Source organism: Pelophylax lessonae (assembly GCF_965119305.1).
Source record: "Pelophylax lessonae genome assembly, chromosome: 3".
Taxonomy (NCBI): domain Eukaryota; kingdom Metazoa; phylum Chordata; class Amphibia; order Anura; family Ranidae; genus Pelophylax; species Pelophylax lessonae.
This window is the reverse complement of record NC_138770.1, coordinates 266,052,405-266,079,898: the sequence shown is the minus strand read 5'-3', so window position 1 is coordinate 266,079,898 and position 27,494 is coordinate 266,052,405. Positions and strand designations below refer to the sequence as shown.

At 42.3% G+C, this 27,494-nt stretch overlaps 1 protein-coding gene across 1 annotated transcript in view; it reads left to right on the top strand.

Annotated features, from left to right (window-relative positions):
• The window catches only part of SLC2A2 (solute carrier family 2 member 2), a 126,001-nt gene that overhangs the window by 93,771 nt on the left and 4,736 nt on the right, over positions 1–27,494 (top strand). The window contains exons 7-10 of the mRNA XM_082252566.1: positions 10,212–10,399; positions 16,617–16,721; positions 19,408–19,509; positions 24,170–24,373. Of these exons, the coding sequence (XP_082108692.1) occupies positions 10,212–10,399; positions 16,617–16,721; positions 19,408–19,509; positions 24,170–24,373 (599 nt within the window). The remainder of the gene's footprint in view (positions 1–10,211; positions 10,400–16,616; positions 16,722–19,407; positions 19,510–24,169; positions 24,374–27,494) is intronic.

The following is a 27,494-nucleotide window of genomic DNA, read 5'->3' as shown; positions in this document are numbered from 1 at the left end:
CATACATGATTCGAATCTCGGCCGGTTCAGCAGGAGATTCCAGCCGTTTATGACCGGCCATAGAACAGACAAGTAAATGTGAACATTAGACATTTTCAGCAGCACACATTTATAATAAGCATTTTTCTTAAAAGTAGTAGATAGAGGATGTCTGTAGCAGTTTAATCCACAGTACACCCAAGAACACATGACAGCTTCTCAATCTGCCTTTCTAGGACAAATCAAGGAATCATGTTATGTCTGTGGATCTCTGACAATGCCCATAGCTGCTGTCAGAGTAAAAGAGGTGGTTAAAAGACCTGTCCTGATTACTACTGTTTCTCCCAGTACTGGCAACCTGTTCTTATACCCATTTACATTCATGTACCTTTGTGTGCTTTACAGTACTGAGGATACACATTATGAAGTCCCTGCACCTCTCTAAATATCTTTTAGCCTTGAAGATGGTCGGATCATAGCTGCACATCCAATAGCCCTCTAAAGTCTATGATTGGCCATAGATGGGCAAATATCTTCCCAGGAACCATAGTCACTAAGCTGCTTATCCTTACATTAATCTCATGAGCATTAAGACCCACCACATTCCTATCCTGACACTGGCACTGTTATATTTCGTAGAGGAGTGAAGAATGCATACCCCCCTAAGTTTTTAACTTGAGAAAGAGGGGCATTTCAGGGAGATCGCAGCAGCAAAAAGTGGGTGTGGCCAAACATGATAGTGGAAGGGGAATTAAGGGCCATGGTTAAACAAAACCAGGGCTTCCTTGTACCTATAAAATATGCTTTAAATGCTGTGCCACAAGCTGGAGTCCCAGGGATACATAAAAACCTCAACACAATCATTTAGAAATTACTTTCAATACATCTGGTTTTGTATATACTGAAAACAGATAGAGAGCCTAAAATAGAGGATTATGAAGGACCTGAGGAACCCTGGAATGGAGCCAAAAAATAAGTACTGCAATATGTGTAGCAAATGATGGTCATGGTCAGGTTGTGCCTTGCCAACCATATAATGTCACTTCCTGTGCACATACGTCATGGAATAGCTGAGCAGCTTACCACTGCGCATGCTCACAGCTCCGGAGGGTAGCACCTACGTCATTGAACAGCTGAACAGCTTACCAGTGCGCATGCTCACAGCTCCGGAGGGTAGGGAATTTTCACGGGGTAGGGTTTTGTAACGTTACACCGCATCAGCTGTTGCAGCGGGTACATTAAATCATCTCCGCTGCAACATTAAATCATCTCCGCTCCTACCCCTGTGACTTCCCTGATCTCGGCTACTAAATGTAAAAGCGGCGGGTGTATGAAAATATAAATCACGGAGATCTCGGCTCCGTGATTTATATTTTCATAGACCCGCCGCCGCTTTTACATTTAGTAGCCGAGATCAGGGAAGTCGACAGGGGTAGGAGCCGAGATGATTTAATGTTGCAGCGGAGATGATTTAATGTACCCGCTGCAACAGCTGATGCGGTGTAACGTTACAAAACCCTACCCCGTGAAAATTCCCTATCCTCCGGAGCGGAGAGCATGCGCACTGGTAAGCTGCTCAGCTGTTCCATGACATAGGTGCACAGGAAGTGACGAGGGTAGGGAATTTTCACGGGTAGGGTTTTTTCACAGAACACCGGTGTAACGTGAGAATTACCTACCCCGTGAGAAAAACCTACCCTCGTCACTTCCTGCCAGAAACAGCTGAGCAGCGCAGCAGTGCGCATGCTCACAGTCCCGGATACGTAATGGAGCAGCAGAGGAGCTGACTAGTGCGCCTGCGCACTAGGATGAAATGATCTCGGTGTCCGTGAAAAAAACCTACCCACGCGGCGGTTACATTAAAACAGCTGTGCTGCAATATGAGTCGTCTCCGCTCCTGTCCCTGTCACTTCCCTGATCTGGGCTAGTAAATATAAAAGCGGCTCTCGGCTTCGTGATTTATCTTTTCATACAGCCGCCGCCGCTTTTATATTTACTATCCGAGATCAGGGATGTGACAGGGACAGGAGCGGAGATGACTCGTATTGCAGCACAGCTGTTTTAATGTAACCGCCGCATTACACACACTGCCGTGCAACCAGAAGTGACGAGGGTAGGTTTTTCTCACGGGTAGGTAATTCTCACGGAACACCGGCACCCACCGATTGTTTATACTCAGGCAGAACGGCAGTCTGCCTATGTAAACAAGGCAGATTGCCATTCTGTCAGCGGGGAAGGCATTGATCCTGTGTTCCTGCGACACAGAACTATGCCTTCCCCTAATACAATCACCTCCCATAGATTAGTAAAACACCAGCTAGGAACACATTTAACCCTTTGATTGCCTCTGATGCAAACCCTTCCCAGCCAGTTTTATTAGTACAGTGACTGCATGTTTTTTAGCACTGATCAATGTATTAGTGTTTCTTGTCCCCAAAAAGTGTCAAAAGCGTCAGTTAGTGTCCTGACTGTCTGCCACAATATCTCAGTCCTGCTATAGTTTGTAGACGCTATACATTTTGAGCAAACCGATCAATATACGCTTATTGGGATTTTTTTTTTTTTTTTTTACAAAAATTATGTAATAGAATACATATTGGCCTAAATTGATGACGAAATTAGATTTTTTACAACTTTTTATTGGATGTGTTTAATAGCAGATAGTAAAATATATATATATTTTTTTTTCAAAATTTACTTTTTTTTGTTTATAGTGCAAAAAATGGGAATTGCCTAATACTGAAACAGTGCCACACAGTGGCATTGCTGCACATGCATGAGATAGGGGGCGTGCATACTGGGTAGCCAACTGCACCAAATCTCAGAAATGAAGATAAGAGGGCTTCAAATGCCCACAGCAGAGATGGAACCTCCCTGCTTTCGATATCAAGTTTGTTTTGTATGATTTAAAAATTAAAAAAAGGACCACATTAATGACATTAACTAAATTTTGCAGTTGAAGTGGACACAATTACAGTGGAATATTTAAATAAAAAAGAATAGAGGGTACTGGAACAAATAAACATCACAAGAAAATCTTATCTCAAATGTCAGAAATATGCAACTAAGCACATTAGTGTTTGAAGAGGTGGTAAAACCATGGCTCAACCACAGGGTTTTACTACCTTGTCAAGTGCTCGCCCTTTGGCTGCAGAGGCAACAGCCGGAGGTGTACATATGCTGCATCCGCGATGCTTTGCTTTGTGGTTGTGGCAGGAGTTATATCCCCTGATGCATTGAAGGGCACTACTGCCCACCGACTGCGACCCATTGAAGATAATGGGGACGCTCTGCAAAGCATAACAGTTTCAAATTGTACCACACCAAACCATATCAAATTGCAGTACCATGGGGGTTAGGGGCCGTAAACACTCTGCCATTAACAATTAATGGCACCCGCATGTGTCTCACAAGGACAGCATGGTTGCATGCAGTGTGGGAAATGCGCAGTGTCCAAGTGTGAACCAACCATTAGGGAGAGAGATTTGAGAGAGGGAAAATCACTGTTAAATGGAAGGAAGGATCACTATGTTATATGAAAGAAAGGAAGGAAGGATCACTATGGTACAAAGAAAAAAGAAAGTATTATTATGGTACATGGAAGACAGGAAGGATTGCTATTGTACATGGAAGAAATGAAAGAGGGATCACTATGGTACAAGGAGGGGAGGAAAAATCACTATGGTACATAGAAGGCAGGAAGGATTACTATGGTACATGGAAGGCAGGAAGGAAGGATCACTATGGAATATGGAAGACAGAAAGGATCACTATGACAGATGGAAGGCAGGAAGGATCACTATGGTACATGGAAGGCAGGAAGGATCACTATGGCACATGGAAGGCAGGAAGGATCACTGTGACACATGGAAGGCAGGAAGGAAGCATCACTACGGCATATGGAAGGCAGGAAGGATCACTATGGCACATGGAAGGCAGGAAGGATCACTATGGCACATGGAAGGCAGAAAGGATTACTATGGTACATAGAAGAAAGGAAAGAGGGGTCACTATGGTACAGGGAAGGGAGGAAGGATCACTATGGTACATGGAAGGCAGGAAGGAATGATCACTATGGCATATAGAAGGCAGGAAGGATCACTATGGCACATGGCAGGAAGGATCTCTATAGTATATAGAAAGCAGGAAGGATCACTTTGGCACATAGAAGGTAGGAAGGATCACTATGCTATATAGAAGGTAAGAGGGATTACTATGGTACATCGAAGGCAGGAAGGATCACTATGATATATGAAAGGCAGGAAGGATTAATATAGTACATGGAAGAAAAAAGGAAGGATCACTATGGTACAGGGAAGGGAGGAAAGATCACTATGGTACATCGAAAGCAGGAAGGAAGGATCACTGTGGCATATTGAAGGCAGGAAGGATCACTGTGACACATGGAAGTCAGAAAGGAAGTATCACTATGGCATATGGAAGGCAGGAAGGATCACTATGGCACATGGTAGGCAGGAAGGATCACTATGGCACATGGAAGGTAGGAAGGATCACTATGGTATATAGAAGTTAGGAGGGATTACCATGGTACATGGAAGGCAGGAAGAATCACTGTGACACATGGAAGGCAGGAAGGATCACTATGGTATATAGAAAGCAGGAAGGATCACTTTGGCACATGGAAGGTAGGAAGGAACACTGTGGTATATAGAAGGAAGGAGGGATTACTATGGTACATGGAAGGCAGGAAGGATCACTGTGATACATGGAAGGCAGGAAGGATCACTATGATATATGAAAGGCAGGAAGAATTACTATAGTACATGGAAGAAAAGAAGGAAAAATCACTATGGTACAAGTAGGGGAGGAAGGATCAATATGGTACATTGAAAGCAGAAAGGAAGGCTCACTATGGCATATGGAAGGCAGGAAGGATCACTGTGACACATGGAAGTCAGGAAGGAAGTATCACTATGGCATATGGAAGGCAGGAAGGATCACTGTGACACATGGAAGCCAGGAAGGAAGTATCACTATGGCATATGGAAGGCAGGAAGGATCACTTTGATACATGGTAGTCAGGAAGGAAGTATCACTATGGCATATGGAAGGCAGGAAGGATCACTATGGCACATGGTAGGCAGAAAGGATCACTATCGCACATGGAAGGCAAAAAGGATCACTATGTTATATGGAAGGCAGGAAGAATCACTATGGTCATGGAAGGCAGGAAGGATCACTGTGACACATGGAGGGTAGGAAGGATCACTGTGGTATATAGAAGGTAGGAGGTATTACTATGATACATGGAAGGCAGGAAGGATCACTGTGACACATGGAAGGCAGGAACAATCACTATGGTAAATGAAAGGCATGAAGGATTACTAGGTACAAGGAAGGTAGAAAGGATCACTATGGTATATGGAAGGCAGGAAAGAAGGATCACTATAGCATGTGGAAGGCAGGAAGGATTACTATGGTACATGGAAGGCAGGACGGAAGGATCACTATGGCATATGGAAGGCAGGGAGGATGACTATTATACATGAAGGGCAGGAAGGATCACTATGGTACATGGAAGGCAGGAAGGATCACTATGGCACAAGGAAGGCAGGAAGAATCACTATGACACATGAAAGGTAGGAGGGATCACTATGGTATATGGAAGGCAGGAAGGATTATTATGACACATGGAAGGCAGGAAGGATCACTATGACACATGAAAGGCAGGAAGGATCACTATGGCACATGGAAGGCAGGAAGGATCACTGTGACACATGGAATGCAGGAAGGATCACTATGGCACATGGAAGGCAGGAAGGATCACTGTGACACATGGAATGCAGGAAGGATCACTATGGCACATGAAAAGCAGGAAAGAAGGATCACTATGGCGCATGGAAGTTAGGATCACTATGCTACATGAATGGCAGGAAGGAATGATCATTTTGGCACATGGAAGGCAGGAAGGAAGAATCACTATGGTACATGGAAGACAGGAAGGATCACTATATTATGTGGAAGGAAGAGAGAGGGGTGAGTTCAGTCACAGACTGTGTTCACTCACCTGAGGCTGGCAGGTCCCCAGAGGCTCAGTCAGTAACATCAGGAGCACTGCTTCCCAATTCCTGCCCATGCAACCCCTTCACAGGCAAACCATTGGCTGCATGACAGGGGTTGTGGGTGGACACAGGGCAGCAAGGGGAGGAGGTGGAGCAGACCTAGTCTCCCCCCTCTTCCATTCTGCAGGCGGCAAAGCGAGCAGGCGAGCTGGCGGGCAAGGGAGGTGGAGGGGTTGTGCTAGCTGGGCACTGGTGTGTCAGTCTCAGCCTTGACAGCTGCAGTGCAGCGCAAACATGCTAGGTGGATTAGTGGGGTCAAGTGCCTGAAGTTCTGGCACTGGGCTCCGCTGGGGGATTTAGCCCAGATTTGTAGGACACCAGGATTTACTTGAAATCTTGTGATGATCCTGGCGAATCTGGGGCGGTTGGGAGGTATGAGAATGGGATCCTGCCAGTTGGAAAATCTCTCTAGGTGCTAAAAGCCCCTTGTTTTTTTATTTCTCTTGTTGAGTAACAGCTCAACAATTCCATCTATTAATCAAAAATACTGCATGCTGTACTTTTTTCAGTGCACACCAAAGCAGTGCTTTTTGTCTTGTTTTGAATTAGGAGTGCGCGGGGCATGGCAGCCTACAACAATCCCAACGCACCTCCCTCTTATCTCCTCAACAAGCGTGCTTGGCCGATGCCAATGTACATATTTATGTAGTTATCTTTAGTAGGGACTATCTCTCAGAGGTCGCATAATTAGCATGAATTTCTGATCACCATTTAATGCCTGCATTTCCTTAATAACAGCTAAACTTCTGAACATAAATCACTTTTTTCATTGATGTTTTGTGCAGCTGTCTCTGCACTGCCTGCTATCCACAGGACTTCAAATAGTGGGGCAGTGAAAGTCTTAAAGCCCCCATTTATTTTTGCAACTGCAATAGGCAGCTCTGGCAGTTATTATTTTCCTTCTCCATGCTCTCCTGCTGCTGTGGCTTCCTGATACTTTCAGATATGGGAGTAACACGAGATGCTCCCTCCCTACTTCCTACACTGCAGAGCTCATTGCCTGTGCAGCCAACTGCAACTCCCGCACATTGTCACATGAGGATGGGGACAATATTACTGATGAAGATAAAACAAAACTGCAATACTGGATTGCCTGATTTACATACCAGGCTACCATATTACATTTTTATACATGCACTGCTTTACAAAGGTAGTGGAGCATACCTGTTCAGCCCCCTGCGTTGATCCTTGTCTGTAGGTGGCTGTATGCAGCACCAAGGTTCCGGGCAACAAATTACACCAGCACGTTTAGGCTTTAAGGCTCAGTTCACACTAGTGTGATTTCAGATGCAAATTGAGTTGCACAGAATCGCATGACGATAGAAATCAAATTATTTTTAATGGTGCCCATTCACATCAATGCAACACAGCATGCTACACTTTTGGAAAAGATTAATGTACTACTTTGGTGCAATTCCAGCATGATTCTGGCCCCATAGAAAAAGCAAACCACATCCAAATTACACTACATATTCAATAAATATAAAGAGGGCCCCTGCCCTATCACATAAGGAGGTGGTGTATTTAAATAATAATAAGGGATAGCTGCAGCTCCTTGTTTAGTCTTAACAGAAACTGAATGGATAATATGGAAAGAAGATGGAAAGTAAAGCTGCGCTTTTCCAGCAAATGTGAAATAAAACGTGAATAAATGAATAAATATAAAGTGCTTGCAATACAAAGTGGTATCATTGCAATATAAATAAGAATAAAATAGGTGAAAAAATACCAATGATGTGGCAGTGGATCAGTGACATAAAATAAGCTTGGATAGGAAGTCAAATCTGGTAAATCATGTGCTAAACAATATAAATAGATAAATGCAAACAATAGTGACATAAAAAATATTTTATAAATGGATCACAACATAAAAGTTAATTCAAGTGAATATATATGTGTCGGCAATCTTGAGTGATTCTCCCAATGTGTGTTCAAAAAGTGATCATGGGGTGACTCCAGCACCAAATGATGAACGGTGAATCAATATAGATTCAATTCTTTGGGTGTACTACACCCTTACCTTACTGCTGTAAGGATACAGCATATGGAAAAAAATCCTAGCAGTCTTGTAATCATTCAGGAAGGGATCTGTAGTATCCTAAAAATGCTCCAAATGGAGTGTAGACAAGACAGGCTCTTCTGGTGTAGTATTTTAAAATGCCATTTATTGAAATTAAAATAGCAACTTGCAATTAAGTAGATGACATTCGGTGTAAGAAGGCTGTGGCTCTGTGTCTCCAGCCGCCTGTATCAATGCACTCCGGGTTTGCCTAACATCTCAACGCGTATCGTCACGGTCACGTGACTTCTTCAGGATTTTTTCTTACACTACACATTCGCACCAAAAGTCAGATTAAAAATCTGATTGCAGCAGTGTGAACCTAGTTTAGCGGAAATGTACCCGTGTGCCTGAGCCCTGTGTTTCTTTGCTATTACCACAATTTTTTTAATCAACAATAAGCAAAAACAAACTGGACATACATCTCAGATTCTTTTGTTTAAGACTCGTGTGACTTGTCATGCAACCTTGGACATCAAAGTTGCATGACAAATCGTTCCCCATTTTTTCCAATGATACCCATTCATAAATGTGTGACTTAAAGTTGCAACAACTTCAAAGTAGTTCATGTAATATTTTGGTCCAACTTTCATTTCCGACTTTCATGCAGGTCGTACCTCAATGTTATACAATGCAACTTGTATGCAACAGTTGTTCATTATCACTGGTCAAAGCCAAAGTCTTATCCAGATTGCACCCATCCAAAGCTGCAACAAGGTTGCATCCAACTTGCACCAAAGTTTCACTCCAAAGTTGGCGAACCCTGGCACCCCAGATGTTTTGGAAATACATTTCCCATGATCCTCAACTGCACTGCAGAGTGCATGAGCATCATGGCAAATGTAGTTCCCATGTCCCAGGCAGTGATGGCAAACCTTGGCACATCTGGGGTGCCAAGGTTTGCCATCACTGCCCTATGTACTGGCCTTCAAGTGCTTTAAAGTTCCACCCACATTTTAGACTTGCCACCATGCAGCACTTGTATGCATGCTAAAAAACGAATTGGCATTTTTCTTTTTTTTTGGTTCCTTTACCTTATTTATGTTAAAATATCTCTTCTCTTCCTCCTTATGTCGCCGCGGTGATGTACACAATTTCCAGCTTTGCATTGGCTCCTGGGAGATAAGTGTCATCAATTCCAGGAGTCAATGGGCATTGCCGATGACTGAGCAGAGTGTCAGCTGCCTCATGATGTCCCCAAGAGCACTGCGTCTAGCCCCGCCCCCAATACTGACACGCCCCTAGGCTGCTCTGGTCAGCTGCAGGGAAGGAGAAAGGGAGGGGAGATAGAGCGATGCTGGCACTGCTAGAGGAGGGGCCAAGGTCTGTGCTTAAAGAGGGGCGAGGAGCGGCTGTACATAGCACTGTATGTGTGTATGGGAGGCCGCATCTCCTTCAATCAGGGACTAAAGAGGCTGAGTCTGAGCACAGAATGCCAGAAGAGGAACACTGCGGCTTCAGATGCCCACACTGCAGATGGCTGCGTTGTACAGAACCTGAATAAAGAAGGGTACTCGTGCTGCACAAACACAAAACAGGGGACAGTTTACAGGATACCTTAATGTAAATGCACGAGCCATGACTATATTAGGGATATTTTTAACAAAAAAATAAAAAATTTCGACCGGAACTCTGCTTTAAAGTCTTTTCTTACCAAACAGGGAAATCTACTAATAATTATGCAAATTAAGGATCCCATTTATAATAAAGCGTAGATATCAACATACCAACGCAGAAAACATTCTATGATGGGAGGAGAAGCCAGTCGCAAGACTTTGACAAATTGCATAACCAGGCACTCCTACGCCCAACGACTTTTGCTTTCCTACCATCTTAGTTTATTTTTGAAGAACATATAGTTAATTACGAAAGCAAAACTAACCTAAAGCAAAACTAATCCTGGTCATGTGACACATAACAATAAAAAGGATTTATAGATTTACAATCTTGTGTAATATTAATATTTATTTGAAAAGACGATTGGAAAAGTTGTAAACCTACTTAAAACCAAGAAGTAGACACTCTGATTCGCAGTTGCAATCCTATGGCCTTAACCTATTTTTCTCTTTATTTTTGTGCCCTATTCGCAGTTTTGAAAAAGCTTAGAGGAGATTATGACCCATCCAAAGACATTGAGGAGATGAGGAGGGAGAAGGAAAAGGTAGCCAGTGAAAAGAAAGTGTCCATCTTTCAGTTATTTAAATCTCCCAATTACAGACAGCCAATTTTAGTTTCACTGGTACTGCACATGTCTCAGCAGTTCTCAGGAATAAATGGGGTAAGTGTTACAATTGTTGGAAATTTTGAGAACTAATTACAATATATCTTATAAATGCACAGCATGCTTGCCAACATATGCAACAAAATCCACAAGTATAATGAATTACAGCCATTGCCATCCAAATGCTTCCCCCTACGTTTCCATTTGTTTCAAGTTATCTCTCACCTGAGGGCTCCTGTTTGGTACTTGTGCAATCGCTTAAACTTAAAATTTTGTACAGCCTGTATATGGGTGCCACTTGGTACATTCACGTAAAGGTACAAATGGTGCAACGCGTGTGTATGAGCCCTAAAAGGGTGCTACTTTTTCTTTCATTCAGTATGCAATTTACACTTAGCTGCGGAAAAAAATACCCTAAATGAAGAATGCTTTCAGAAATAGAAGTGTTAATAGTTTATTTTTAGCAATTAACAAAATGGAAAGTAAATGAACAGAAGAAAAATCCAAATCAAATTAATATTCAGTATGATCACCCTTTGCCTTCAAAACAGTATCAGTTCTTCTAGGTGCACTTGCACACAGTTTTTGAATGAACTCAGCGAGTAGGTTGTTCCAAACATTTTGGAGAACTAACCACAGATCTTCTGTGGATGTAGGCTGCCTCAAATCCTTCTGTCTCTTCATGTACAGTTATTCCAGACAGACTCAATGATGTTGAGATTAGGGCTCTGTGGGGGCCAAACCATCACTTCCAGGACTCCTTGTTCTTCTTTACGCTGAAGATAGTTCTTAACCTTCCTAGCGGTATTCCCGAGTGTGACTCGGGGTAAGATTTTAGAGTAAAAAGCGGTAACCCCGAGTCACACTCGGGGTAGCGCTAGGAAGATCGCTGGATGCTGGAGGAGGTTTTACTTACCTTTTCTCCGGGATCCAGCGAAGAATGCGGGCGGTATGCGGCGGCGGAGCTCTCTCCCGATCCTCTGTGTGCCCCGGCTTCCGTCTCCGGCGACGTGACGTCTGCCGGGGGGTGGAACCGGCGACAAATTCGAATGTAAAACACACCAAACACACTGATACCGTTCAAAATAAAAAAAAATCACATTACATTGCCCCCCAGTGCCCTTTCCTGCAGTTTTACTGTACTTTTTATGTAAATATATGTATATATATATATATATATACATATATATATATATATATACAGTATATATATATATATATATATATATATACACACACACACACACATATATATATATATATATATTATATATATATATGTATGTATACATATATTATGTATATATATATATATATATATATATACACACGTATATATATATATATATATATATATACACACGTATATATATATATATATATATATATATACATATACATAATTCTTGTGAATGAGCAGCCCAAACCAACTGTATACATATTATTTATATATATATATATATATATATATATATATATATATATACATAATATATGTATACATACATATATATATATATATATATAATATATATATATATATATATATATATATATATATATATATAATAAATGTATACAGTTGGTTTGGGCTGCTCATTCACAAGAATTACATGCAAAATAAAGGTACCGCTTTCAGCACCTAAAATCCAAAAGAATCATACTGCCAGGGAGGTTAAAGACATTGGCAGTGTGTTTGGGGTCTTGTCCTGTTGCAGACTAAATTTAGGGCCAATCACACACCTCCCTGCTGGTATGGCATGATGGATAGGTATCTGCATGTATTTGTCAGCATTGAGGACACCACTGACCCTGACCAAATCTTCAACTCCATTTACAGAAATGCATCCCCAAACTTGCAAGAAATCTCCACCATGCTTCATTGTTGCCTGCAGACACACATTATTATACCACTCTCCAGCCCTTCTGCAAATAAACTGCCTCCTGTTACAGTAAAATATTTAAAATTTTGACTCATCTGTCCAAAGCACTTGTGCAGTTTTTCCGCACCCCCGGTTCCTATGTTTTAGTGCATAGTTGAGTCGCTTAGCCTTGTTTCCACGTCAGAGGTTTGGCTTTTTGGCCACAATTATTTCATGAAGACCAATTCTGGCCAGGCTCCTCTGGACAGTAGATGGGTGTACTTGGGTCCCACTGGTTTACTTCCAGTTCTGTGCTGATGGCACTGCTGGACACCTTCCAATGTCAAAGGGAAGTAAGCACGATCTGCTGCATTAAGTTTCCCTGGCCAATAACTGCGTCTATGGTCCTCAGTGTTTCTTTGTTCTTCTTCAAAAGAGCTTGAACAGCACATCTTGAAACCCCAGTCTGCTTTGAAATCTTTGCCTGAGACAGACCTTGCTGATGCAGTATACAGTATCTACCTTGTCTCTTGTTGCTGTGCTCATTTTTGCCATGGTGTATGACCTGTCACATGAAACTCTCTTCCACAACCTCATCTTAGTAGAAGAGTTTGGTTGTTCCTCACTCAGTTCTAGGCCTCCTACACAACTCTTCCTGTTTCAATTAATGACTGTGTTTCAACCTACATATGAAATTGATGATCATTAGCCCCTGTTTGGTATAATTAGTTATTCATATACCTGACTCTAATCCTATAAAATCCTTGCCTTTGTGCAAGTGTAAGAAATGATGCTGGCTTGAAGCCGAAGGGTATTCACACCGAATATTGATATGATTTAGATTTTTCTTCTGTACACTCACTTTGTATTTTGTAAATTGAATAAAATAAACAATGAAAACATATTTTTTTTAAATAATTGTTACTTTACAACATTTATTCACACCTGCCTAAACATTTTGCACAGTACAGTATATATACATACATACATACATACATACATACACAGTATATATAGAGTATATGTTTATGCTAATATATGTAAGTAAAACTAATGTAAATAGTCAGTGAAATTGACTATCAATCAAACAAACTCATGCACATACGTGTGTCAGCTACTTTTAAGGCATGGTTTATTTGTGTTGCACTGAATCACAGGACAATGTTAAAGACATTGCTCCCAGTCCTAGAGGTTTGGCCCCATAGAATATGCAAACCATATCCAAAATGAAACCAGAGTTGCACTACATAATTACACTACAAATCGAGTCCCAATCGCATAACAGTAGTGTGAACAGAGCCTAACATACATAGCAGTTTTGCTGTGGTTTTTAATTGTTTTTTGGTGAATATATGAGGGATGATTTGTTTCTGTTTGTCCAGTAATCCCCCATGTACTACACTATATATTTTATATGATCTAAATAAAATGTTTTATTTTTTATAAAATGGATTCTTGGTTTTCCTGTTTCAATTGGGCCCTAAAACCCATACTTTCTCTATTTCTGTGATATATATATACCCTTTTTTGGGGCTTGGGCCAATCTCACGGTTATTTTTCTACATACATAGCAGTGCTTGCCTAATCACATGTTATTTATCTATATTAATGTATGTTAAAGACTTTTTCACAACTAAGGCCTCATGCACACTGGACAGTTTACTAACTCTCTTAGACTTCTTTCCTCCTGGCAACAGAGTTTTGGTAGAAAAAATGCTTGACCCTTGTAAACTCTTGTAACGTGTTTAGGCATGTCAAGCACATTGGGCATTAATTCATTTCATTGAACAGAATAAATATTTATTATGGACATTAAAAAGAAATAATGCTTAAGTGCTAAATGCGCCTAGCACTTAGGTGCATTTAGGTGCCTTTACGCACATTTGGGCACGGCAAGCTTTTTTCTGCCAAAACTCAGCTGCTCCTGTGGGTTTTTTTTCTGCCTCTAAACACCTCTGCTTCCAAATTCCTCTAAAGTCCATAAGTGCAGGAACATTTAGACTAACATACAGGGGTGTTTAGAGGCAGGGGAAAAAATGCCAAACACCCCTAGGAGGAAAAACGTCCAGCATGCAAGAGGCCCAATGCACATACAGTACAGGTCAATGTTACAGAGCAGCTCAGCAGATACATGGACAGAGCTCTGTACACACTGATGAGCTGCAGTCCTGACTCACACTGGTTGTGCATCGTGACTGAGTTCATCATAGGTGTGGGGAATAGGGACATGCTCAAGTGAGACACTAATGTATGTCTTAGTAGGGGGCAAGTTGTGGCTTAGACTATTCAAAAGAAGTTTATGTGTGCACCTTCTTCCTATTTGCATGGGGAGTTGTATATTCTCTCTGTGTGTTGGTCTTCACTATGGACTTCAGTTTTTTCATACTGATATTTTTTATGGTTTCAGAGCAAATTGTCCCTACACTGTAAGTGTATATGTCCGTGACAGGGACATTAGAGTTTAAGATCCTCTTGGGCAGGGACTGAAGTGAGGCCTCCTTCAAATGGCCATGTAGGGCATCATACCACTAAAAATTAGCATTTTTGTGTGGCAGGTAGCACAGGATGAGATTAGCAGTGAAAAGCAAAGATGTTTCTACAGTGTCTCACAAAAGTGAGTACACCTCTCACATTTTTGGAGAAAAAATTACACTTTTCTACAATGTAAAGTAGTGAGTGCACAGCTTGTATAACAGTGTAAATTTGCTGTCCCCTCAAAATAACTCAACACACAGCCATTAATGTCTAAACTGCTGGCAGCAAAAGTGAATACATTCCTAAGTGAAAATGTCCAAATTGGGCCCAATTATCCATTTTCCCTCCCTGTTGTCATGGGACTTGTTAGTGTTACAAGGTCTCAGGTATGAATGGGGAGCAGGTGTTTAATTTGGTGTTATCGCTCTCACTCTCTCATACTGGTCACTGGAAGAAGCATCTCATGGCAAAGAACTCTCTGAGGATCTGAAAAAAAGAATTGTTGCTCTACATAAAGATGGCCAGACTATAAGAAGATTGCCAAGACCCTGAAACTGAACTGCAGCACAGCGGTCAAGACCATCAATGGTTTAACAGGACAGGTTCCACTCAGAACAAGCCTCATGGTCGACCAAAAGGAGATGAGTGCACATGCTCAGCCTCATATCCAGAGGTTGTCTTTGGGAAATAGACATATGAGTGCTGCCAGCATTGCTGCAGAGGTTAAAGGGGTGGGGGGTCAGCCTGTCAGTGCTCAGATCATACGCCGCAAACTGCATCAAATTAGTCTGCACGGCTGTTGTCCCAGAAGGAAGCCTCTTTTAAAGATGATGCACAAGAAAGCCCACAAACAGTATGCTGAAGACAAGCAGACTAAGGACATGGATTCCTGGAACCATGTCCTGTGGTCTGATGAGACCAAGTTAAACTTATTTGGTTCAGATGGTGTCAAGCATGTGTGGAGACAACCAGGTGAGGAGTACAAAGACAAGTGTGTCTTGCCTACAGTCAAGCATGGTGGTGGGAGCATCATGGTCTGGGGCTGCATAAGTGCTGCCGGCACTGGGGAGCTACAGTTCATTGAGGGAACCATGAATGCCAACATGTACTGTGACATACTGAACCAGAGCATGATCCTAGAGACTGGGATTGCAGGGCAATATTGCAACATGATAAGGACCCTCAACACACCTCCAAGATGACTACTGCCTTGCTAAATATGTGGCCACACAAAATATTGACACTTTGGGCCCAATTTGGACATTTTCACTTAGGGGTGTACTCATTTTTGTTGCCAGCGGTATAGACCTTAATGGCTGTGTGTTGAGTTATTTTGAGGGGGACAGCAAATTTAAACTGTTATACAAGTTGTACACTAACTACTTTACATTGTAGCAAAGTGTAATTTCTTCAGATGAAAAGATATAATAAACTATTTACAAAAATGTGAGGGGTGTACTCACTTTTGTGAGATACTGTATATAATTGCACATCAGATGGGTATATGTGGTAAATATAATGAGTGGCCTTGGGAACAGACAATTATGCCCTTAATTATGTTACTTACACTGGATTGTGATGCTATTAGCTTTAGCCTAGTAGTCTGATATCCTTTGCTTTTTATGTCTGGTAAAACCTACTTTCAGAAGTGTTATTTTTTTATTCATTAATTTTTTTTTATATTGGTATTTTGGAAGCATCTACGTAGCATTAAGCTGAGAATGCAATTCAATAACACTGTCACATTCTGCCTGTGCATATTTTGTTTTGTTCGTAGTTGACAGTATTTTATCTGGTTGTATCTAGTCAGCAGAAAGATAAAATAAGCTTTTTTTTGTACAAAGGGAACAAGGTCAAAGTGATATAGTAAGGCATTTTTTTATTTTTTATTAAAACCTTCCACACAGCAATATTTAATTGTGTATTTTGTTTTACAGATTTTCTACTATTCTACAAGTATCTTTACGAAAGCAGGAATTAGCCAACCAGTATATGCAACCATAGGAGTTGGTGTAATAAATACAGTCGCCACTATTGCTTCAGTAAGTTATCAGGCTGGGTAACTATACCACTTGGAAAAAAGACGTATATATGCACATATATATAAACTGAGAGGGTCAGAGAAAACTTTTTTGGATGAAATATCTTTATTCCTGTAGGCTGGCTAACTACCTTTGCATTGTGGTAAGGCATACGTTACCGCATCACAGTTGTACGCAATAGTCTGTTTGTTTATCATTCTTTCTGAATGGCACCCCAATGCACTAAGGCAATGGACCTGAATTGCAGCACACCACAATGCATGGTAATGCACTACTATGCATTGTTGTGTGCTGCATCGAAAAAAAAAGGCGAGGTTCAGTTTTTGGTGAGCTGATGTAAGGCAACACAAATTAACACGTGGCATAATTATTATTATTATTATTATACAGGATTTATATAGCGCCAACAGTTTGCGCAGCGCTTTACAATGTGAGGGAAGACAATACAGTTACAATACAGTTCGAAACAGGAGGAACTAGAGGACCCTGCTCGTTAGAGCTTACAATCTAGAAGGGAGGGTCAAGTGAAACAAATGGCAACAACAAGGGAGGGTATAATGTGAGTGTGGTAACACAATGTAACACATCTCAAAAGTTTGGAGGGGCCCTTTGGCATACAGAACAAAAGTATGCTAATTATTCCCATATACCCTTTTCATCTGCATGTCTATGGTTTATATTGCCTCTATATTTACGGCATACTTGGCCAGCACATTGCTAAATGAGGGGCAGATAATTAGGGGGACCTAGCACTCACTTACTACCTAATAACAGTATACATACAGATCTATCATAGGTGGGGCATGTATAGTGAAAATATAGACTCCACTCAACATGACAGCATACATGGACACCACTAGATTTTAGGTGGGGCAGATCACGTAAATACATTTCCAGAATAATGACAGCATGCACGGCCACAACTACATCAGATAGGATGATAAAATACCCTGCATAACAATGGCATGGCATCCATAGCCACCACTGCATCATAATTGGGGCAGATATCGGTGGGATCTCTCATACATGATCCCAGTATAGATGCCCACCATGACATCAAAGGTCTGACAGATTCAGTGAGGATACCCCCTGCATAATGTCAAGCTTCATTAATATTAATGTATGATTGAAATAAAGAGGATACTTTGTACATAAATCCAGCATATATGATCACCAATGCATGACAGGTGGGACAGATGAATGCAACAAAATACCCTGCATAACCTCAGCATACATGATCACCATCATAAATGGGGCAGATACAGCAAGTCTTTTGTGCATAATCCCAGTATATATTTACATTGATGCATCACATGTGGAATAGATATGTTCAGGAACCTTAATGCATAATCCTAGCATACATGGCCACTCATATGAGGACTAGGTAGAGTGAGGATTCCCCCCTACAGTGCTATAGGCTTTCAAACAGATACGGGAATTCTTGATGACATAACTATGCTGAATATTTAGTAAACCATTCCATTCTTCACAAAAATGTAAAAGGCCTTTATTTAGAATGCTGTGTACTGCAATCACCTGCCAAGCACTGTACATAATCAACATGTCCAGACAACAGCAGAGAACAGCTTAACGTGTGACTGAATATTTTGCAACATAGATCTTTTGCAATATTACCCAAGGTAATGGTTGCAAATTCAGTCATATTGTGGCACTGAGGCGGACACAGCTGTCTAGCAGGTTGATTAATCTGGGTTAGAGTGTGGAGTCGAGTCTCAGGTACATTGCTGACTAGAAGTTTACCTGGCAGAGCAGTGCATTCTGTTTCTTTCTATCCTGTAAGCATTTTTTTTTTATCTGAGCTTACAAAGTCAAACGCAAATCAAATGCTGACACCAACAAAATTGGCAAAGTAAGCTGAGCAGTCTGTTATTTATTACCACAGAGGTTAGATAATGGTTAAACCCAGAAACAGAACAAGCAGATACAATGTAAAATGTAAACCTCCTTTCATTCTAAAAATAGATTATTATTCAAAATAATAACCTATTCTAAAAATAAATTAATTCATTTCACTAGAAACTCTCACTGATCCTAATAAAATAAAAATACAATAAAACCCACTGCAGGAAATCTAATATATCAGAACCATTCAACCAATGAAAATGCATGAAAAATATGTGTTTTTTTTTTCTGGAAATACAGACAATTAAAACTTACAACACCTATTTACATACCTTCCCCACTGCTCTTTAATTTTTTTTCACCACATTTAGGCCCCTTTCACATGGGGCAGAATCTGTTATGGTTAGCAGAGGATCTGTCTGCTGATCCCCTGCTGATCCGAGTAGAGCGGGCGTTTAACAGGTCCTTGTTCACTCTTCTGCAGAGTAGACTGGAATCAAATGTAATCAGGGCCAGCTTTCCCTTTAGACAATTTTGGTCCATGCCTATAGGCATCACTACAGAAGGGACATCTCAGGGTCAGCTGTTATTTTGACTCCAGTACAGTACAGAATAGTGATGTTGTGGCCAGCAAGTGGATGCATGGAATGCAGTTTGTATGCTGCTGAATTGGACTTAAGACCCCTACCTAGTCCCTCCCTAGGGGTACTGAATTTAATTCAGCATCGTTCAGTGGTGTTTCTTTGTATTTTCTTTATTCTGCTTCAACTTATAAAGTTGCTTAAATAAACTACTACTTACAGCCTATTTTCTTATGCTACAGGTGTTTCTTGTTGAGAAAGCCGGAAGAAGATCTCTTTTTATTATTGGCCTATCGGGCATGTGCATATGTGCGATCATCATGACTATTGCTTTAGCCCTACTGGTAAGTCTGGTTTAAATTCCAATCTGAGTACTACATAAAAAAATGTCAAACAATGGTACTGTATAAATTAATGGCTATGCTTTTTACAAATATTAAATTTAATATTAATATATAAAAATAATTCAAGCTATTATCATTACTCAGGGCTTTTTTTCTCAGAGAATAGGTGCAGGAACCCCCCCTCCCCAGTCAACTCGACGCCCCCCTCAACCCCACCACCTCCTATTCCCAACCCTGCCCCTATTCCCGCCACAAATACCACCATTCCTCAGGAAAGAGAAGTAAAGTGTTGCCAAATAATGGGTGCATTCAAGGCTCACCTTCATCCCCTGTCTACAGCTCCCCTTCCCCAAATCCACAGTCCACCTTCTCACCCCCTGTTCACAGCTCACCTCCCTTTCCACAGGTCACCTTCTCTACTCTCGTCCGCAGCTCACCCTCTCCCCCCCTTCCACAGCTCACCTCTCCATCCACAGGTCATCTTCTCTACTCTCATCCACAGCTCACCCTCTCCCCCCCATCCACAGCTCACCTCCCGATCCACAGGTCGCGTTCCCTACTCTCGTCAACAGCTCACCCCCCCCCCTCACAGATTACCCTTTCTTCTCTCATCCACAGTTCACCCCCTCCCCTTCCCCCTCCACAGCTCGCCCCCCACCCACAGGTTACCTTCTCTACTCTCGTCCACAGTTCGACCCCTCCCCCCCCACAGCTCACTATCTCACCCTCCACATTCCACAGCAGCCCCCTCCTCCCCCATCCAAAACTTCACTTTTAACCTCTGTCAACATGTCACCTCTGCACACTCCCTCCCCCAATCCACAACTTACACCCCCAGTCCACAATCACTTCTGCACCCCCATCCACAGCTTATCCTTCCCCCTTCCATATTTCACTTCTGCACCCCTATCTACAGCTCTCCCTAATCCACAACTCTAAACTCCTACAAACCCCCATCTTTTACCTCTGCACCTCAAGCCCCCCCCCTGCTCTCTTAACTCTGTACAAATCCCCCTGCCCACAGATCTCACTTTGCACAACCACACCCCCCCCCCTCCCCAACCCTGATCTCTGCAGAACATCCACAACTTCACAGACTCTACTCTCTCTGCATACAACCAATCCCCCCTTTCCCTCTGCAGCTCTCTTACCTGCATCGGTATTAGAGCAGTGCAGCAGACTCTGGTCTATTAGGCACATCAGGCTTTTTTTTCTCTTTAATCTACTGTGCAGTCTCCTCCGTGCAGCTCCACCTGTCAGATCAGTGTAGCACAGAACCGAGGAGAAGCTTCAGCGAGTTTTGCTTGGCTCCATGCTACACTGATCTGACAGGCATCAGGCAGGGATAGCTGCCTCTGGAATTCCCCATTCCCCCAATAATGCCGACAGTTGCGGGGTCTGGACCCAGTCCCAGGGCACACATCAATCACATGTAGGGCACATGGCGTAGATGCTGATGCTAGCATACAGAAGTTGGTGGAGGAAGTGAATGGTATAGAAAACGTCCTCTACTAGCTTCTGTATAATGCGACAGGCCGCAGAGAAGAGAGCTGCCATAGGTGCCGGAACGGCGTTCCGCCACATTCCAGCAGAAAAAAAGCCCTGTCTTTTTGTCTTTTTTTAATATAGTAAAGCCTTTATCTTACTTTGGTAATAGAGGGGTTAGTCAATTTTGTATTGAAATGTTTGCTAGGTTAAAAGGGAATTGCAGCTTATGCAGAGATCCCTTGACTAATTCTGATTTGATACCAAATTCTAACAGGTGCAGTTGAAATTTAAAAACACAGTAAGGCCTCTTTCACACGGAGCGGACCGTATTGCGATCTGCTCCGTCACTTTTTTTTTTTTTTTTTTTTTATGGACACGGATGACATTTGTGTCATCCGGTCCGTATGTCCACATATCATCCCATCCATTTGCGGATGATATACGGACATAATATATGTCTATGGGATTGCGGATGTCAGAAGATGACACCGCTGACATCCGATTTTGCGTCCTTTCTGTGTTTTAAACGGAAGAAAAATAGGGTTCTGTTCCGTTCCAAAAAACGGAACAGAACTGAAACAACGCAAATCGGATGTCAGCGGATGGTCATCCGCTGGCATCTGCAATCCCATTGACATGCATTATGTCCGTATATCACCCGCAAACGGATGGGGTGATATACAGACATACGGAACGCCCAAGTGAAAGAGGCCTTAGGCTATTTCACATGGTCGTAAAAACTTTACCAATGCTTTTCTGTAACAACATTTTTTTCTTGAATACCAGAATGCATGGTAGACGTGTACACGCATGTCCTCAGATGCAGATTTTTGGATTTTGTGTTATGGAATTGAACGCAGTACATGTTTATACATCTAGTGCATAAATAAAAGTAATAGATGACGTGTTTAAAAATGAAATGATATTGCCACAACAAGGCTACGCCAAAGTGAATCTGGTGCATACAATAAAATAATAACGATAATAATTAAAATGGAAGACGTGAAAAACAATACATTTATGTACTTGTTCTAATATTGTAAAGTGCAAATGTCATAAAAAATCAACTAAATAACAATGCGATAAAGCATGCTTAAAAGTCCATAAAGTGCAAACAGGTGCTGAGGTGAAAAAGGACATTCAGTGCTGAATGCTGTTCTCCACCTAAGGAGATGGCTGCTCACCTCCCGCTCTGACACCTGTGTTGCCAATGGGTCAGAGCTAGCAGTTCCCATCAGGGGATATAAGCGATTGGGTCTTGAGAACCAGGGGACTCCAGGACTCAATCAGTCCTCCTGCTCACTCAACATCCTCGATGTAAATGTTTAAAAAATAAGAAATCTAGTGCTCTCCGTATTTAAAAGTTTAATGACCTTAAAAATGTATACAACTCACATAGAAGGCACATCAGCGGTGTGGGCTGTGACTGCAAACAATTGAAAGGCTAGGTGTCCACCAGAAGCATCAGGTTTAGGACTCCGCCCCCCTATATGCGTTACGTCATAGGCTTGACTTCTTCAATAGGGGTGGAGTCAGCCTGGTCTCACCATTGTAAAAATAGACATCGGTGGCTGTTAATCACTGGTCAACTTGTGTGCATGTTATCAGGCCAAAATCACCAGGGTAGGTGTTCTGTTTTTGGTGTCCCCATTACTCTCTGAGCTGTTTTTGACTCTTCCGGTCCAAACCGCTTTTGGGAGTGTGAGCTCATCTAGTTTTGAGAGGAGCAGGTGTGGCTGAGTGATTGACAGTCACCGATGTCTATTTTTACAATGGTGAGACCAGGCTGACTCCACCCCTACTGAAGAAGTCAAGTGTATGACGTAACGTGTATAGGGGGCGGAGCCGTACACCCAATGCTTCTGACGGACACCTAGCCTCCAATTGCTGCAGTCACAGCCCGCACAGCTGATGTGCCTTCTATGTGAGTTGTATACATTTTTAAGGCAATTAAACTTTTAAATACGGAGAGCACTAGATTTCTTCTTCTTTTTACACATTTATTTCAAGGATGTTGAGTGAGCAGGAGGACTGATTGAATCCTGGAGTCCCCTGGTTCTCAAGACTGGACCACTTATATCCCCTGAGGGGAACTGCTAGCTCTGACCTGCTGGTAACACAGGGGTCAGAGCAGGAGGGGAGCGGCCATCTCTTTAGGTGAAGGAGACCACCAGCACTTTATTTATTCAGCACTGAATGTCATTTTTCACCTCAGCCCCTGTTAGCACTTTATGGACTTTTAAGCATGCTTTATCGCATTGTTATTTATTTGATTTTTTATGACATTTGCACTTTACAATATTAGCACAAGTATATAAATTAATTGTTTTTCATGTCTTCCATTTTATTTATTAGTGGTTTTATTGTATGCACCAGATTCAATTTGGTGTAGCTTTGTAGTGGCAACGTCATTTAATTTTTAAACACGTCATCTATTACTTTTGTTTATGCACTAGATTCACTTTGGTGCAGCACCGGTGTTGGTTTATTTTTGTTGATTTATTCATGCAGTGGTAGCACTATTAGTTTTGCAGCCTTAGTTTTCCCTCAGGAGATTTTGTCTTTAGGTTCTTTGAGGATTTATTTTTTATTTTTCATTTGCATTCCACTGTTGGTTGTGCTGTTTTTTTTCACAGTTTGAGATGTTTACACACCTGTTTGAATGTCTCTATTGAAAACAATGCAGCTGCGTTCAGATCCGTAAAAAAAAAAAAAAAGTTTAAAAATGCTTATTTTACGGCTGTGTAGTTTCTCCACAGAGGTACCAGAAGTAGATGGAAAATTTCCAGTCCAAGTTGAAATTTTCTTTAGGTTTCATGTAAACCAGCTGCTCCTAAACTTGAGTTTAGGAGCTTTTGGTGTTTTTTTTTTGCCAATGCTCCAAAACTCAACTCCATAAAACCCGAGGTGTCAATGTTCATATAGGCTTTTAGTAGAGTTTAGGAGCTGCTGCAGTTAGGGGAGCTTCAATCTCCCTCTCCTGAACGCGTAAGAATTGCGCTCAGGATAGGAACGTTGTGACCGCTGGCCGTAGAAAGACATCTGCCATGATTTTGCTGCATTTTTAGTTTTTCCGTGGTAGGCAGGGTGTACACGAAGCCCTAATGTCAACAAATAATGCCAACAATATTACAAATTAAATATATTTCTACTTGCTTTTGTTTCCTCATAGTCTAGTCATGCTGGAATGAGCTATCTCTGTATGGTTGCCATCTTTCTGTTTGTGGTCTTCTTTGAAATTGGACCTGGTCCCATTCCTTGGTTTATTGTTGCCGAACTATTCAGCCAGGGTCCCCGATCTGCAGCTATGGCTGTGTCTGGGTTTTGCAACTGGAGCTGTAATTTCATAATTGGAATGTGCTTCCAGTACATGGCGGTGAGTATGAATTTCAGACTATTATCAGTTATATCTCTTGCTCTTTGTAGTTCTACTTTTTTTATTTAATTGGACCTTGAAAGTGACATAGCCCCTCGAAAAGTCTACTTTATGAATCAGTAAAGATTAGTATAGTAACTTGTTTTTTTATTGCAATAAACTTTATTAGGATTTTAGAACACAATAACAAAACAGAAACAAAGTAAAAGTAAACATTTGCGAAGACAGTGCGGAAATAATTGTACATGGCATGAGGAAATAGTAATATCACTTAAAGCGGAGTTCCAGCCTTTTCTGTGTTTATTAAAAGTCAGCAGCTACAAAAAGTGTAGCTGCTGACTTTTAATAAACACACACTCACCAGTCCCACAGTCCAGCGATGCGGCCGCCTGAAGCCTCGATCCTCTCCCTCTGATCTCGGCGGCCCCGGCATCACTGGTGTGGGCACCCGGCTGTGACAGCTTGCGGCTACACAGCCGGGTACGCACTGCGCATGTGCATCTTGATTGGCCAGCAATCTTCTGGGACCTCTGACATGTCCCAGAAGATTGCAGGGAGGGAGGGGGAGAGGAGAACTTCCACTCAGAGCGCCGCGGCGCTCCGAGTGGAAGTGGGAGCGGCTACATGTCAAAACTAGGTACCTGCCCCCCCCAAAAAAAAATGACATGCCAAATGTGGCATGTCAGGGGGTTAGGACTACCTAAAGCAGAAGTTCCACTTTTGGGTGGAACTCCGCTTTAAGTACATCCTATACAGAGGTTGAGATGCAAAATCCACGTCGTAGTCAACGTGGCAGTTAAGAAGTGCGATTGGTACTAGAGAGGCTGCACAGGAAGTGGTCCAACCCCCCCACCCCGACACCCCAACAGGGAGCAAACTGTGTAGAGGGGAGGAGGGGATGGCCCCCCCCCACCTGGGCGCCCCCCCATTGAAGCATGGTCATCATGGTTTTACACCGTACTTACTCGTCCATTCGGACCAACGTTTATCAAATTTGGTTAATCACTATCAGCCTTTCATACACATGGTTTTGTCGAACCGTGGTAATGACTTCTAATACATTGGGTGAAGTTATGGAACCCCATTTCCTGAGAAAATTGTTATGAGCTGCCAGTAAAATATGGCACACTACCTGTCTCATCTGTGGTGAGTAGTCGTCTATACCTATGTTTAACAGTACTAAACCAGGATTGGAAGGATTCAGTACACTGCTGATTGAAGAGATTAGCTGGAAAACTTGGTTCCAAAAACTGGTTGAGCTAGGGCATTCCCACATTATGTGCAGTAAATGGCTTACCTGACCGCAGTTATGACAACAGTTAGCTGTGTAATGTTGGGAGAATTTGGAAAGCCTGTACGGTGTATAATGCCACCTATGTAATAGTTTGAGCATCATCTCCCAGTGATCGCTGCATTTGCAAAACCTATATGTCGCTTGAATGGCTTTAGCTCATGCCTTCAAGGAGTAAGTTTGTCCTAGTTCAGTTTCCCATTTCAGAATTGGGGAAGTCTTTTGGAGTACCCATTTATCTTGAAATATATTATAAAATGTAGATATGCCTCCTTTAGTTGGCTGTTGGCCATTTAGGAGATTCCAAGCTTTTAGTGGTATGTTCAAGGGGGATAAGGGATGTTTGGATAAGAAAAATGTGATGCGAAAACAGGGGAATTTAAGGTTAGGTGAAAGGTGGAAGTAGCTTGTTTTTTGATGGGCATGGTGTGGATGGATTTAGTCTTTCAAGCTCTACCTAAAAGTTTTCTCAGTGTTCACAGCAAACACTTTAATTTTCTAACATCAACATTGTAATAGCAATACAAAATATACTTATTTTTGACAATACATTATAAGCTTAAATAAAATATTTTCCTTTCCTTTCCACAACTTCCTTGATTCCTTGCATGCCTTGCAACTTCTCCTCTGGTTACTTTCCACATCTAAGGTGTGAGTCGTGACCCATTTACATACCGCCTGAAGCCTGTCTGAAATACTTCCAGAGATTGTATCATCCCATTCTGATTCATTTCTGGGACATTGCTAAGCAGTGGCGGCTGGTGCTCAAAATTTTTGGGGGTGGCACAAAAAGAAAGATTTGCGGCAAAAAACGCGGTAAAAAATTGCGTGACTTTGACATCACACAAGTGTTAAAGGTGCCTTCAGTAATCAAGGAACAGTGCCTTGAAAAAGTATTCATAGTTACCCCTTGAAATAATCCACATTTTGTCATGTTATTTACCACCAAAAACGTAAATGTATTTCATGTGATAGACCGGCACAAAATTGTGAACTGGAAGGAAAAATGGAAGAAAAATGAAAAATGTATTGCATCATCATCATTATTGCCGTGCCCCCCATTATCAATGCAGTGACCATTAGCTTGCCGTGCCCCCCATCATCAATGCAGTGACCACCAGCTTGCCGTGCCCCCCATCATCAATGCAGTGACCACCAGCTTGCCATGCCCCCATCATCAATGCAGTGACCACCAGCTTGCCGTGCCCCCCCATCATCAATGCAGTGACCACCAGCTTGCTGTGCCCCCCATCATCAATGCAGTGACCACCAGCTTGCCGTGCCCCCCATCATCAATGCAGTGACCACCAGCTTGCCGTGCCCCCCATCATCAATGCAGTGACTTGACCACCAGCTTGCCGTGCCCCCCATCATCAATGCAGTGACCACCAGCTTGCCATGCCCCCCATCATCAATGCAGTAACCACCAGCTTGCCTTGTCCCCATCATCAATGCAGTGACCACCAGCTTGCCGTGCCCCCCATCATCAATGCAGTGACCACCAGCTTGCCGTGCCCCCCATCATCAATGCAGTGACCTGACCACCAGCTTGCCGTGCCCCCCATCATCAATGCAGTGACCTGATCACCAGCTTGCCGTGCCCACTATCATCAATGCAGTGACCATCAGCTTGCCGTGCCCCCCATCATCAATGCAGTGACCACCAGCTTGCCGTGCCCCCCATCATCAATGCAGTGACCATCAGCTTGTCGTGCCCCCCATCATCAATGCAGTGACCACCAGCTTGCCGTGCCCCCCATCATCAATGCAGTGACCACCAGCTTGCCGTGCCCCCATCATCAATGCAGTGACCACCAGCTTTCCGTGCCC